Here is a 15,158-nt window from a genome sequence, read left to right as displayed (position 1 = left end):
TCATCTGAAATTAATGAAATAACAATTATGAAAGTCCTTACTATATTTGATGAAAGTCGATGTGCAAATATGTAGAAAAACAAATAGGCCCCGCCCACAAGGAGGAGCGCAGAGCCGAACAAGCCTGTCACCCAAAGTCGACAGCGGACAGCTCTCCAGTCAAGTCCCGTCCGTCCGTGGTCCGGCCGATCCGTTAACGACACGCACGCACACGAACGGAAACGAGGTAAGCGAACCACGCGACGTCTCCGTGTTGCAGTTCGTGTTCGACTCGGGGACTACTTTGCGCGGCGGAAGTGCAGGCGAGCGGTCAAAAATACGCACGTAGAAGAAAATCCGCTGCTCGTGCACGCGCCTCGGCCCTTTTGTTGCGTGTATCTGGAGACGCGTGTGCACGCCTGTGCGTTGTGCGTGAACGCGTCACAAAGCGTCGAGATGTTGACGCTCGATCGCGGGGCGACTTTCGAGAGGAGGGGAGACAAATGATAATAATACTATTTTGTGGTTGTGTTGTGGTTGTTGTGTCGTCAAAAGTAGCTAAATGTTTTGGAATCTTCTTGACTGGTCTGTGTGTCGGGATTTTTTGGGGTTTGGTACAACTTTTCTGCAGTACTTATAACGTAGTAGTACAGCAATGTATAGTTATTAAAGTTTTTTTTGGAAATAAATATTACAATAAGTTATACATTTGGAGTGGGGAACCTCTTGGTACCTCACGATACGATACGATTTGCGATACAAAGCTCCCAATAACGATGATCTGACGATATGGCGATACAACGATTATTGATACATTGGTTAGGAAATCATTCTAGGATATTCTATAAAAAACTAATAAACAGAAAAACAAGCTTCTGTTGTGAATTGGAATGAGTTTATCACTAGTAGACGTCCAATCCATTTGAACTTCAAATGGATTGAACGTCTATGGCTGTCATTGGCAGTCAATGCGAGGCAATGAGGTAATTTTAGGCCATTGAAGGTCATTTTCCTGTTGATTTTCAGTTAATTCCTGTACATTTGGGGGTAGTTTATGGGTCACTTCCTGTTTATTTTGATTTACAGAACAGGAAATGACCTGGGTATCACCAAAATGAATAGGCAGTGACTCAAACTCAACAGGAAATGAACAGTAAGTGACCTGTAAATGTCCCGAAAATCGAACAGAACGACTGAGAATGCTCTGGTTTCGAATGAACGTTCCCAGTCTAAATGGATTGGGCATCGAGCACTGTCAATGGCAGCCTGAAAATTCACTGAGACACTATTATTGTGGAAGAATTTGGTAGCAACTTGTTTCTTTTTTAAAAACATTGACACCTTTTTAAAACGATATCTCGATTCTTGGCAGGAGCATATCAAAAACCTTTTGGGATACAAAGTATCACGATATATCACCATTTCGATATTTTGTCACACCCCTATTATACATGTGCAAACACATTAATTAATTAATTTAAAAAATAAATAAATAAAATTGGCAAATTTAGGTCTTCCAGATGGCTGGATGAATGATTTGTTAACAAATTTTGACACTTCTAACAAGAAAGGAAAATTCATCTCAATTATCGATCAAATTGTGTGGTATAGTACCGTAATTTCCCGAATATAACGTGCATTTCCCCCCCAAAATCAACTTGTAAAATCCTGGTGCGCATTATAAACAGGTACATGGATGGAGACAGAAATATATATATATTAAATATATATAAACCGATTTTTTTTTATTGACACGGCCACGTTGTGTTGAAGAAACGTATGCGGCGACCCGTTGCCGACCATTAGGGTACGTGACGTCACCATTTTGTTTCGGTCTAATCGCTCTAATCGGCCGAATGATTTCATCTGTGTTAAATTCTGCTTTTTCCACTCTTCGTAAAGCACAGAATTTAGTTTCTTGAACTCATTTAAGTCAACGTTTATTGCAGCTCCGCAACTCGGACCATAACAAACGTAAGCACACAGACTTCCTGTGTCCGTCAACTATATCTGTCCCTCGGGAAACTCAAACCCAAATAACAATAGTTCCTACTGTTACTGTCGTTTTGACAGCAATGAGCTCTCACGGATTTACAACTTACGTTCTCACTTTCATTTTACCGTATCAATCCATGGAAGAAACATTTATTCATCATGATGAAACGAGCAAGTTATACAGCAGCCTTTAAAAGAGAAGTCGCATCTGTTTTGTTTTCTCCTAGATTCTGGTAAGTTGGAGAAGTTGTCAAATCATATTATTACCGTAAATATTGTCAGTTTATGGTAATGTTTTGAACTACCAATGTGCTATGCTTGTGCTGTGTTTCACCAGTCAGTAAAATGACATTTCTGTATCTGTACACAAGCTCTGTTTTATTGTATTCTTCTATTTATTGGTGCTAAGGGTTAGGGTGCACGTTATAAATGGGTACAATAATTTCCCCTAGATTTTACAAGTAAATTTGGGGTGCGCATTATACACGGGTGTGCCTTATATTCGGGAAATTACGGTAATCATAATAACAAACTGAAATTCAGGAAAACATCATAAAATATTGGCTGTCTTGTGCATATAAGCAACGCAGTTTGTTAACATCAAACACATCGACTCCCAGCCGCTTTCCCTCTGGATTCGGAGACCTTCCCTACGACTTGAGTGTAAATGAAGACGAGCCTGTCATCTTATTTGGTAGAAAAAAAATACCTTCGCATTCTCAATTTTCCAGGACATTTTGTACAAGGGCCCTTTATATTCTGGCATTCTCATTATTGGGAGTCTTTGTGATGATTCAAAAATGAATGAACAATTTCCTTTCCGGGCAGATTATGTTGGAATTTCCTCACAGTCAACCCACCCACAACACAAGGTCTAAAGAGCACTTAAAGTGGAAGCTCAGAATTTTTTACTTTAGGCTTGATCTTTGAGTTAGCGGGGGTTTAATTACTCGGTGGAGTTGATATCAACAATTTCGTGGAGTTTGTAAGTTATTTGTTAGTTTCAGGGCTTCGGAGTGGCTAAGCTAGCGCGAATCAATGGGGCCAATTTAGCATGCCAGTAACAATGATACAGATCTACGAACAGATCCAAAATAGTCAAATAAATTCAAAATGCAGATCATTGTTCCAAAACACCCCTGCGACCAAGACAATGTCACAAAAAAATTACCATATTTCATCTCATTCTGCAGGACTATTTATTTTTTCCTCAAATGCAGCATCAGTCTGTTAACTGACAGCCGGCAACATGGTCAAAAGTGCATTTAGAGGCTGTGGAAACAGACAGAAAAAAATGGGCAAAGGTTCCACAAATTCCCAATGAAGAATGAGGAACAATTTAAACCGTTTACTTGCTGCTGGCTACGACATAAAAAAAATCAGTGATGAAAAAAAAACAATGTTATATCACTCTACCCTGCTACTCTGCAGAGCTTCTGGATTACAAATGTTGCTGTTCATACTGCAATTATTGACATGCAATGGTAAGTTTTAATAACTTTATCCTGAAAACATAACCAACACTATTGATTGCATGGATCATCGATGATTTTCATGTGTGCATATGTTGTTTTTTATTGGCATGCTAAGTCGGCCCAATTGACTCGCGCTAGCTTAGCCACTCCGGAGCCCTGAAACGAACAAATAACTAACAAATTACATGGAATTTGTTGAAATCGACTCCACCAACTAATTAGACCCTCGCTAACTCGAAGATTAAGCCTGATGTCTAAAATTCTGAACTTCCCGTTTAATCAGTTACCTCAGATCAAGAGAATTCAAGGGAAAGTCCCATTCTTTATGTGTCTAAAAAACTTTTTAGGATCCCATACTGCTTACATTAAACCAAAATTCTAATTAGTTGAACCAAAATTCTAATTAGTTGAGTAGTTGAGTAAATGTAACTCATTACTTTTCATCCGTGTGTAATTTGAAACCATCCAAAGTACTATTTTGGTCTCTAGGATAACCTAGTTCCCTCACAGGATGTCTCGAGAGGAGAAGGCAGTGACGGCAGCCAGGTTGGCCTTCGAGACAGGGCGTTCAAAATGTGTGGATTATCGCATCCGGCAGCTGAAGAACCTCCAGCGCTTCCTCATTGAGCGTCGCCAAGATATCTGCCAGGCCATCAAGAAGGACCTCAATAAGGTGGATGCCGACACATGCGCCACAAACAGTTGACTTGGACAGTTAGTCAACGTCAGTGTTTTTGTTTTTAAGTATTAACTCATTGGCTGGCAATGTTGGTATTAGCCTTCCAGTGCTGAAGCTGGGAAGTGTAACAGAATGTAGGCTGAACTCAAAACTTCTTTAGCAGGCCATATTCAATGATACAGTAATTTCATAATTTGCTGGGGGCTGTGGTTTGGACACCCCTGACTTAGCCAGTCAGTCACTAAGTTGGTCGGTCACTCAGCTAATCAGATGGTCAACAAGTCACTAAGCCAATGAGCTAGTCACTCTGTCCGTTGGACGGTTGCTTGGTCTTGGAGCCAATCAGACAGTCGATTGGACATTTGCTTAGTCACTTAGCTACAGTGGGTCAGATAAGTATTTAGTCAACCACTAATTGTGCAAGTTCTTCCGCTTGAAAATATTAGAGAGGCCTGTAATTGTCAACATGGGTAAACCTCAACCATGAGAGACAGAATGTGGAAAAAAACAGGAAATCACATTGTTTGATTTTTAAAGAATTTATTTGCAAATCATGGTGGACAATAAGTATTTGGTCAATACCAAAAGTTCATCTCAATACTTCGTTCTGTACCCTTTGTTGGCAATAACGGAGGCCAAACGTTTTCTGTAACTGTTCACAAGCTTTTCATACACTGTTGCTGGTATTTTGGCCCATTACTCCATGCAGATCTCCTCTAGAGCAGTGATGTTTTGGGGCTGTCGTTGAACAACACAGACCTACACCCCCTCCACAGATCTTCTATGGGGTTGAGATCTGGTGATTGGCTCGGCCACTCCAGGACCCATAAGTGCTTCTTACGAAGCCACTCCTTTGTTGCCCTGGCTGTGTGTTTGGGATCATTGTCATGCTGAAAGACCCAGCCACGTCTCATCTTCAATGCCCTTGCTGATGGAAGGAGATTTTCACTCAAAATCATGGCCCCATTCATTCTTTCCTTTACACAGATCAGTGGTCCTGGTCCCTTTGCAGAAAAACAGCCCCAAAGCATGATGTTTCCACCCCCATGCTTCACAGTGGTTATGGTGTTCTTCGGATGCAATTCAGTATTCTTTCACCTCCAAACACGAAAACCTGTGTTTCTACCAAAAAGTTCTATTTTGGTTTCATCTGACCATAACACATTCTCCCAGTCCTCTTCTGGATCATCAAAATGCTCCCTAGCGGACCGCAGACGGGCCTGGACGTGTAGTGGCTTCAGCAGGGGGACACGTCTGGCAGTGCAGGATTTGAGTCCCTGGCGGCGCATTGTGTTACTGATAGTAGCCTTTGTTACTGTGGTCCCAGCTCTCTGTAGGTCATTCACTAGGTCCCCCCGTGTTGTTCTGGGATTTTTGCTCACCGTTCTTGTTATCATTTTGACGCCACGGGTGAGATCTTGCATGGAGCCACAGATCGAGGGAGATTATCAGTGGTCTTGTATGTCTTCCATTTTCTAATAATTGCTCCCACAGTTGATTTCTTTACACCAAGCGTTTTACCTATTGCAGATTCAGTCTTCCCAGCCTGGTGCAGGTCTACAATTTTGTCTCTGGTGTCCTTCGACAGCTCTTTGGTCTTGGCCACAGTGGAATTTGGAGTGGGACTGACTGAGGTTGTGGACAGGTGTCTTTTATACCGATAATGAGTTAAAACAGGTGCCATTAATACAGGTAAGGAGTGGAGCCTAGTTAGACCTCGTTAGAAGTTAAACCTCTTTGACAGCCAGAAATCTTGCTTGTTTGTAGGTGACCAAATACTTATTTTCCACTCTAATTTGGAAATAAATTCTTTAAAAATCAAACAATGTGATTTTCTGTTTTTTTTTTCCACATTCTGTCTCTCATGGTTGAGGTTTACCCATGTTGACAATTACAGGCCTCTCTAATCTTTTCAAGTAGGAGAGCTTGCACAATTGGTGGTTGACTAAATACTTATTTGCCCCACTGTATTAAGTCTGTCATTTGGTCACTCGTCAGTCATTTAGTTGATTGGACACTTGGTCAGTCAGCCACTCGGTTGTTAAGAGTCAGTGGGTCACTTAAGCAATCAGTCACTCATTCGTTCATCATGTTGGTTGGGCATCTAGTTAGTCACTCAGTCATTTTTTTTGTATCTTTCTCTTTCTCATTTGCACACCCGGTGCATTTGGATTGCATTGGCATCTCAGAGTGAGGTGGTGTGTGAGCTGTTTGAGACACTTGGTCTGGAGGAGGAGCTGGGCCTGGCCATCCGGAAGGTGAAGGAGTGGGCGGCACCGCGGCCGGTGCAGAAGAACCTCATGACCATAGCGGACACGTTGTACATCAAAGCTGAACCTCTGGGGGTGGTCCTCATCATCGGGGCCTGGAATTACCCCTGGGCCGTCACCGTGCAGCCGCTCATCGGCGCCATCGCCGCAGGTACCGACACAAGAGGACGACTGCATGCAGTCATGCAAAGTATATGTGTTAGCATAACAATGCAGGCTTCCGTTTGCTGCTCTTTGGGGTGTAAGGGCAGTGCGTGGTATAAGGACAATAGCTCAATGAGAACTTAACGACTGCCCCTACCCCTCTACATGTGAACTTCCCATTTGTACTGTGTGAAACCCAGTAAAGCTCAATGATTTCACTGATATGCCGTACATAAGGTAATGCCGCGGTGGTGAAGCCGTCTGAAGTTTGCGTGCACACAGCCAAAGTGATGGAAGATTTGCTGCCGCTATACCTGGACAACGTAAGAAATGTTTTTGGATGTTTTTTTATGATCAAGCCCATGAGATGTCATTTCCTAGAGGTTCTTTTGGTATTGTGAATGTGCCACCTAGGAGCTCTACCCAGTGGTGACAGGTGGTGTGCCAGAGACACAAAAGTTACTGGGCCAAAAGTTCGACCACATATTCTACACAGGAAACAGCGCCGTAGGAAAACTAATCATGGAGGCGGCCGCCAAGAATCTGACACCCGTCACGCTTGAGCTAGGCGGAAAAAGCCCGTGTTACATCGACAGCAAGTGCAACCTTACCATCGCCTGCAGGTACCACCAAAGCTCTGAACCAATGGTGCCAGATCACGTGGTGAAGAAACAACGTTTTCTTCCTTGGTTGTTTTGTGTGCAGACGTGTGGCTTGGGGCAAGTTCACCAACTGTGGTCAGACCTGCATCGCACCCGACTATATCCTGTGTGAACCAGCCATGCAGCAGATCATCATCCAGGAGCTCCACAAAGCTATCAAGGTATTGCTCAGTGTTTCTTTTATATTTTAACCTTCCAAAGTTCAAAAGAAAAAATATGTGCTCACATTTTCCGGTAGGAGTTCTACACGGATGACCCAAAGACATGCCCGGACTACGGCCGCATCATCAACCAGCGCCACTTCAAAAGGATCATGAACATGATGCAGGACAGCACCATCGCCCTGGGTGGAGACAATGATGAGGAAGACTGCTTTATAGGTGACCTTTCCTAGAAGTTGCACTGTGGCTCAAGAGATCTGGACGAACGCTAACAGAACTTGTGGATGCTCACGATGGCCCAGCTCCCACTGTGCTGCGGGATGTCAAGCCTGATGCTAAGGTGATGCAGGAGGAAATCTTTGGACCTCTGCTGCCTATCTTACCCATCGGTGGCTTGGACGAAGCCATACGGTTCATCAACAAGGGCGAGAAACCTCTGGCCCTCTACGTGTTCTCCAATGACAAGAAGGTACCACACTCCCTCACCTTGACACTAAATATCGGGCCAGGCAGGTCTGTGGAGAGTTTGTCAATAAAACTGAACTTTGCTTTTCTAATGTGTTTGCTCTCCTGGTCGAAGGTCATTCAGAAAATGAGGGACGAGACATCCAGCGGAGGGCTTTTAGCCAACGACTGTCTGGTGCACTACTCTGTCAGCTCGCTGCCGTTTGGGGGCGTTGGTGAGGGCACACACACACTGATACACGCACACATTGTGATAAGATTCAACCTTCAGACTTTCACAGAACTTTAATCCTTCAAATTATCTAGTCATGTAGGCCACAAGTCAAACATTAAAACTTTGACTTCAAGCCTGAATGCAGCCTTGGCTTTTCCATTTTTGTGATGTACATATTCCTACAAATCCTACCACTCTTAAACCCCTCAGAACTAAAGAATTTAGTCCGGAATACTATCAGGAAACACTTTGTACTTCTTGGGAGACCATGTTATTCTTAACAGCCTTTCAGTTTTTCAGACCATTATTCTTCCTAACCTTAAATTCTTCAGAAAATGAGTCCCTAAGGCTTTACTTCTTCAGACATTTGGTGCTTTTGATCTTTGTGGGTTAGATTTCCAATCCTTCAGACCATCAATTCTTCAAACTCTCATAATTTGTCCTTTGTATGTGTATTCAGTCCGATCTATTCCATCAGTTATTCAACCCTACATACTTTGTCTTACGGGACTTGCGTTGTTTTTAGGGCTGTCAAACGATTACAATTTTTAATCGAGTTAATTACAGCTTAAAAATTAATTCATCGTAATTAATCGCAATTCAAACCATCTATAAAATAAGCCATATTTTTCTGTAAATTATTGTTGGAATGGAAAGATAAGACAAGACGGATATAAACATTCAACATACGGTACATAAGTACTGTATTTGTTTCTTATAACGATAAATCAACAAGATGGCATAAACATTATTAACGTTGTGTTAAAGTGATCCATGGATAGAAAGACTTGTAGTTCTTAAAAGATAAATGTTAGTACAAGTTATAGAATTTTTATATTAAAACCCCTCTTAATGTTTTCGTTTAATAAAATTTGTAACATTTTCAATCAAAAAATAAACTAGTAGCTCGCCATTGTTGATGTCAATGATTACACAATGCTCATGTGGTGCTGAAACCCATAAAATCAGTCGCACCCAAGTGCCAGCAGAGGGCGACAAAACACCGAAAAACACAAGTAACAAGTGGACATTACACTGTGCGGTCATTTTAATCTGTTTGAGAGGGCATGTGTGTTAAATGCGTCAAATATTTTAACGTGATTAATTTAAAGAATTAATTACCGCCCGTTAATGAGATTTTGACAGCCCTAGTTGTTTTACTTCACCCAGACCAAGTACAAGTACAGTCCTTAAAAATCGTAATTTATTCATTGAACATTGGAATTTCTTTAGAATGTTGGTCAGTCAGATCATGAAAGTTGAAACCCAAAGTCTTGCAGTTTTAAACCCTCAGTCAGTCAGATATTTGACCTCTGCTTCTCTGTCTTCAGACCTTTGTTTTTTTAAAAAAGTTTCTTTTTAAGCTTAAGACAATTACTCATCATTCATTGGTCCGAAAGATAACATAAATTAGCCTGGCATTCCTTCCTCTGACCTCTCGACAGCTGTTTCAGCATGAAAATATTGACGAATGCATGACCTCTAGTGGTTACGGTGCGTCTGTTACATTTGGCAGGTAACAGCGGGATGGGCTGCTACCATGGCAAGCACACCTTCGACCAGCTGAGTCACCTGAGAGCGTGCCTCATCAAGAGGCTCAGATTGGAGGCAGTGAACAAAATGCGCTACCCCCCTCACACGGCTAAGAAGCTGGGCTTGGCTCGCTTCTTCATCCTAAAAAAGTTCAACTTTGGTTTCATCGGTTACCTGCTGCTATTCGGCGCCCTTGCCCTGCTGTTTGCCTTACTCATACAGGTGAGACCAGATTTTAAAAGAGGAAAATTGATATTGAAAACATTGAATGACCGCAATAGAAGTTCAATCCATTTCAACTGGGAGGGCCTGGAAGTGATCGAATGATGAGAGTCAGAGTTCTGCTATGTAGGGTTGCAAAAGAGTTATAAAACAAAACAAAATTCATTCATTCATTCATTTTCCATGCCGCTTTTCCTCACAAGGGTCGCGGAGTTGCTGGAGCCTATCCCAGCTAATTCCCAGAGCAAAATACACACGGGACACATTTGTTTGAATTTATGTCCATGTTCTTAATTTTCAATGTATTTAAAAGAATCCACAGATACATAGACTTGTAGTTCTTAAAAGACAAACCTTATTATGAGTTCAAATAATCTGATATTGACACCCCTCTTAATGTTTTTGTTTTTATACAATTTGTAAAATTACTTTAACTAGTAGGTCGCCTAATGTTGACGTTGCAGGGCGGTGACGTCACATGGTTACACTGCCTGGCTTCCAGAGTATGACTCTAGCGACATAAACGTGATTTGTTCAACCCTTTCAATTTAAACCCGAGAGGAACATTAATGAGCATGACAGCACTGTCGATATTTCACAAAACGAGCAGGAAGAGCAAAATGAACTGGAAAGACGGGATGAGACGTGACGAGAGTAGGAAATATGAAACTGTGTTCTGTCAAAATGTGCTACACCGACGAAACGTGCAACAAGAGGCGAATTTGACACCCAAAGTACGACTGTGCACTTTCAGCTTGTCTTGTTTAGATGCATACAGACGGAACATACTAAAGATGCCTTAAGAAAATACTTAAACATAGTCATATCAATTAAAGGTGGTTTAAATATGCTACGTGACTAATGTGGTCAATAGATCAACAATCTGCTTTTAAGCTACCACAAGAAAACACTATGCTTAAAAGTATGAGAGGGGAAACACATGCAAAAAGTATTTTGAGGCAATGAAAAGGTAATAAAAGACTCAATAAAACCACATATAACTGTTGGACGTCTCGCTGCGTAGAAGGAATTGCAGTAACCCGGTAATATTCGTCGAGTGACAGTGACAATCTACGTCATCACTAAGCCTGTCACAATATGCAATAGTTCCATTTATTGTACAATAAATAAAAATGAAGGCGGTAATTTTTCCGCTGCGAGTGCGGCAGACGTGCTGTTAAAAGTTCGGATTCCTTGTTACCAATTACGCAAAATGCATCTTCGTTCCAGGTCCGGCCAAAAATAGCGCCGGAGCCAATCTGTTCCCATTATATCCTATTGTTCAACCTATACAGGCTGCGTCAGTGCTCCGGATTGACTGCAGACCATCTCCGGCGTGCCGGAGCCCGCCGAATGGTTTTTAAGGCCGAGTTATATTTTTGCTGGGGACACATCCGTCAAAATGGGCGGATCCAGGCCTGGAGTCAACAGCCTAGTGTCTTATTAACAGTTTAAAAACCAGTGAACATGGACGAAGAACGTTTCATCATGGAGGTGGAAAGTCGTGCGTGCACTTTTGCATATTTACAACGAAGTCCGCCAAAACATTGTTACCGACTTGGCTGCTACGAACTACCTCGCTTTGACAACGGACAGCTGAATGGACATGATGAACATTGAGTGGCAAATTAAGAGCGCTGTGCTTCATACTCATCCTGTTTATGGAAGTCGATTGTCATATGCAGGTGTTGTGCAGTAATGAGCAGACGTGACTTCTGTGGCGTTTGCTAACTTTTTTAATGTGCGCGCACACACTACATATCATGAAATAGCAAACTAGATGTGCTACGTTCCATGCCATTGGCTACGTGACCCCAGAGTGATTATGAGACACGTAGTCCATATACTACATCGATGAATTATAAACCGCCATGACTGAATGGAAGTTAAGCAGGCCAAATCAATCCATACCAGTGACTATAGATAACTCTGCAAATATTGTTAATTCAGTACGTGACACATATGGATTTGGACCACAAATAGGATGTTTTGCCCATGTAGTAAACCTAGCTGCTAAGAGAACTGTAGCAATCAACAATGTGCAATCAACAGTGTGCCCCGCCTCACTTTACAAACAGTAAAGATTGTTCTCAGCACTTTTATACAAAATTTCTTCAGATCAGTAAGAAGTAAGCACATAAATATTATGCACTGAAATGCATGTTTATATTACGGCAATTTAATTTTTGCTCGTTAGCAAAAAAATAAAATAAAACAAACAAAAAAACGGAACAAAAAAAAAACTTTTCAGAGCATTAAATGACTTTAATCGAATCGAAAATTGTGTCCCCCGTATCGAAAATCGTACCGAACCGTGACTTAACTGTATCGTTGCATCTGTATGGGACACCATAGCAGAAGCTTTGAGGGGGAAAGTTGTCATTTGCCTAAATGCTTAAGTTATTAAGTGCAATTTTATTTTTTTTCTTGAAAAGCACATTTTATTCTGTGTTTCTGTGCGGTATTAATATTGTTGTCTTTTACTTAAGAGGCATGGTCTATTGTTTTTAGTTGTGATTTCCTAAACAGTATTTTTTAATTTAAGAGTAAACATTTATCGCGTTTAAATGGGTGTACTTGATCTATTAATATTGTATTCTCACTGTGTTATTGTAAATTGGTTTTTTTTAAAAATTGAGGGGGGGCGCAATAATATCGCATATCGCAATAATTTATGAGATAAATTTTGCACACTAAAATTTGTTATCGCGACAGGCCTAGTCATCACCCCGAGTGTCCATAAAACATGGCGCCCTCTGTAGGTCTAACATGTACTAAATATTACAGATTTTTAAATCAATGGCAATATTTTATGTGTTTCTAATAACGTATTTTAGTGAAAGAGAACAATTGTGGCTTATTAGAGCCTACAAGTCTTTAAGTCCGAGGTTTCCTTTAAAAAATGTTTTAATTCATTTATTTGGAATCTTTAATGTCCTAATATGTATTTTATTTAGAATTGTATTCTTTTTATTGCTCATGCCTTTTTATTAATTTGCATTTTTTTTCTCAATATGGATCCTTCAATCATTTTTTTTCATTGCCCTTCGAAAAATACCTGCTGGCAACACTAATACTACAATAGGATGTCAAATGGGGGTCGCAAAGTCTTGTCCCGTGGGCCTCAAATGCCACCTGGACCCTAAGTTTGAGACCCACCACTTATATGAACATAATGAAAGCATTTAAGCAACAAAAAAAATGTTCGTGCATCAAAGAGTTAAACGATTACGTAATAATTAGTATGTGTATTGATAAGTACTGATCTTAAAAAAAAAAAAAAAAAATCTTATACGGCACAAAAATCCTCATGAAGAAGTCCAAAAATAATTTTAAAAACTGCTACATCACGAGTAAAAGGCCTGAAGATTAACAACTTGCTCATGTTTGTGTTCTTGCAGAAGTGCTTCTTCCACCGTTAAAGACTGACCACTCTCTCTGGACTGTTCTGTCCTGAGTCCTGACCAATCATTTCAAACAATATTTGCACATATCCCTAAGTTAATATTTAGCTGCTGATCCAGGATCTCATTTTGTTTTTAACTTGGTGAGTATTAAGTCATACATTTCTGTCTTGAAGTAAAGGACCAAACTTGTTTTTAAATAGACATTTCTAGGCTAGAGGAAGCTTGCTTGCGAGTCCGTCTCATTTCACAAGTCAGTGCTAGACCTTAAAGTCTGACTGAGTTTCTTGTCTGTCCTTAGTAATCCTTGAAAGCACTCAGAACTGATGCGTAGTAACTGTTGTTACGCAAAGTTTTTATTTTGATAGTGGATGAAAAAATGTTAATCTGCTTATGATTGATATTGTAATAAATACATTCACAGCTGCCTCTGGACTTCTTTTTGGTATGTTTAAAGAAAGACTTCATGATGCTCTTAGCCTGAGTAACTAAAATGTGCTAAATGGTCATTTTGGAAACATTTGACAGAGGAAACTGAAAAAAACTGAATATCAAGTGAAATAAAACTAAAAATTGCTGTCTGCTGTGTTTGTATTTTGGGGAGACTTCAACACATGTCGCAGCTTTGACGGGCAGCTTCTCCAATCGTTGATTAATTTGTTTCTTAACTCATTGGATGATCATGTTTCGGTACCATTGACTGCAAATGATCTAGGGGTGGGAACCTCTGGGTACCTCAGGATGCAAACTTGCGATACAAAGCTCACGATAAAGATCTGACAATATAGCGATCCAACAATTATTGATAACAAAAAAATAAGCTATTTTAATTAGAGATGTCCCGATCTGATATTTGGATCGGATCGGACGCCGATATGGGCAAAAAAAAGGCGGCCAACATGGAAAAATTCCGATCCAGACTTCCGATCCAGTTTTTTTTTTTTTTTTTAAAGTCCGGTCCGGGTTTTCCAGCGCACCGATTTACATAATCCATTCCACTTTTTGCTTCGGTTTCCCTAAAATCCAATCCGCATTTTACGGCACACCTTCAACACACTACATTTACATTACCGTCTCCCAATTTACCGAGACTTTATCGGTGAAAATGTCAGCTGTGAGGGATCATTTCACCTTAAAGGACGACAAAGACGAAGAGGCAGAGTGCAACATATGCCACAATAAAGTCAAGCGTGGTGGTAAAGCTGTAAGAAGTTTTAATACAACCAACCTAATCAAGTATTTAGCGAAATACCACCACAAACAATATAAGAAGTATGTTAAGAAAACCGAAGACAAAAAGAAAGGTCCTAAGCAACTAACACTGGCAGAAACTTTTGCTATGCATGACAAACTGGCACTCGACAGTCCCAAAGCCCAAGGAATAACGAGAGTCATTGCCGAAGAATTCATTCTGGATGACGAGCCATTCTCTCTCGTGAGTAAAAACGCACCATCCAACACTTAGAACCACGGTACAACATGCCCAGCCGTCATTACATCCTTGAGCGATTCGGCCGTGGAAGATTCGAGAACGATTCACAAACATCCAAATTCCGATTATTGAATTATGTCAAGTAAAGCGGAACTAACACACAGCGCGGTCTTCGGGACGCAATGAGGAACGGACCGCATTGCGTCCCGAGAGTAAACAACATGCTTGTCATAGACCCAGGTAATGCCAATGCTCAACTCACAGCTTTAGCTCAACTCATGCCGCTGGATAAAAAACACAAGAATACCTAACTGCTGCTGCTGACAGCTGCTACAAACTACGTCAACATCGTTTACTGTAGATAATAGATATCATATGTATATAGAACTAGATGCAAGATGACAGACTCGACGTCGTTAGCAACATTGAAGTATTGAAAACTAGTTGCGTTAGTAAACAGCCGCCATCTTAAAGCAGGAGACTTCCCTAGTAGGCTGTTGTGAACTTTCCAAGCGAACCTAAT

The 15,158-nt window shown here is 40.9% G+C and overlaps 1 protein-coding gene across 1 annotated transcript; it reads left to right on the top strand.

The window, feature by feature from the left end:
• The first annotated feature begins 64 nt into the window (after positions 1-64).
• Positions 65-13,780, top strand: aldh3a2b (aldehyde dehydrogenase 3 family, member A2b). The gene is made up of 11 exons (XM_057821906.1): positions 65-226; positions 3,960-4,122; positions 6,318-6,549; positions 6,780-6,865; positions 6,957-7,165; positions 7,248-7,365; positions 7,443-7,584; positions 7,668-7,834; positions 7,946-8,045; positions 9,561-9,799; positions 13,201-13,780. Exons 2-11 carry the CDS (start codon positions 3,961-3,963, stop codon positions 13,219-13,221), a joined length of 1,476 nt encoding a protein of 491 aa, XP_057677889.1. The 5' UTR covers positions 65-226; position 3,960; the 3' UTR covers positions 13,222-13,780.
• The last annotated feature ends 1,378 nt before the right edge of the window (positions 13,781-15,158 follow it).

This window comes from Corythoichthys intestinalis, chromosome 18 (assembly GCF_030265065.1).
Source record: "Corythoichthys intestinalis isolate RoL2023-P3 chromosome 18, ASM3026506v1, whole genome shotgun sequence".
Taxonomy (NCBI): Eukaryota; Metazoa; Chordata; class Actinopteri; order Syngnathiformes; family Syngnathidae; genus Corythoichthys; species Corythoichthys intestinalis.
The sequence above is the reverse complement of the archived record's forward strand: the minus strand, read 5'-3'. Positions and strand labels throughout refer to the sequence as shown.

Excerpts from the sequence above, each read along its gene's own strand:
- aldh3a2b (XM_057821906.1), top strand. The coding sequence starts at position 3,961 with ATGTCTCGAGAGGAGAAGGCAGTGACGGCAGCCAGGTTGGCCTTCGAG. Across the intron at positions 7,166-7,247 it reads AACCTTACCATCGCCTGCAG|ACGTGTGGCTTGGGGCAAGT; the intron begins GTACCACCAAAG and ends TTTTGTGTGCAG. Across the intron at positions 7,835-7,945 it reads TGTTCTCCAATGACAAGAAG|GTCATTCAGAAAATGAGGGA; the intron begins GTACCACACTCC and ends TCCTGGTCGAAG.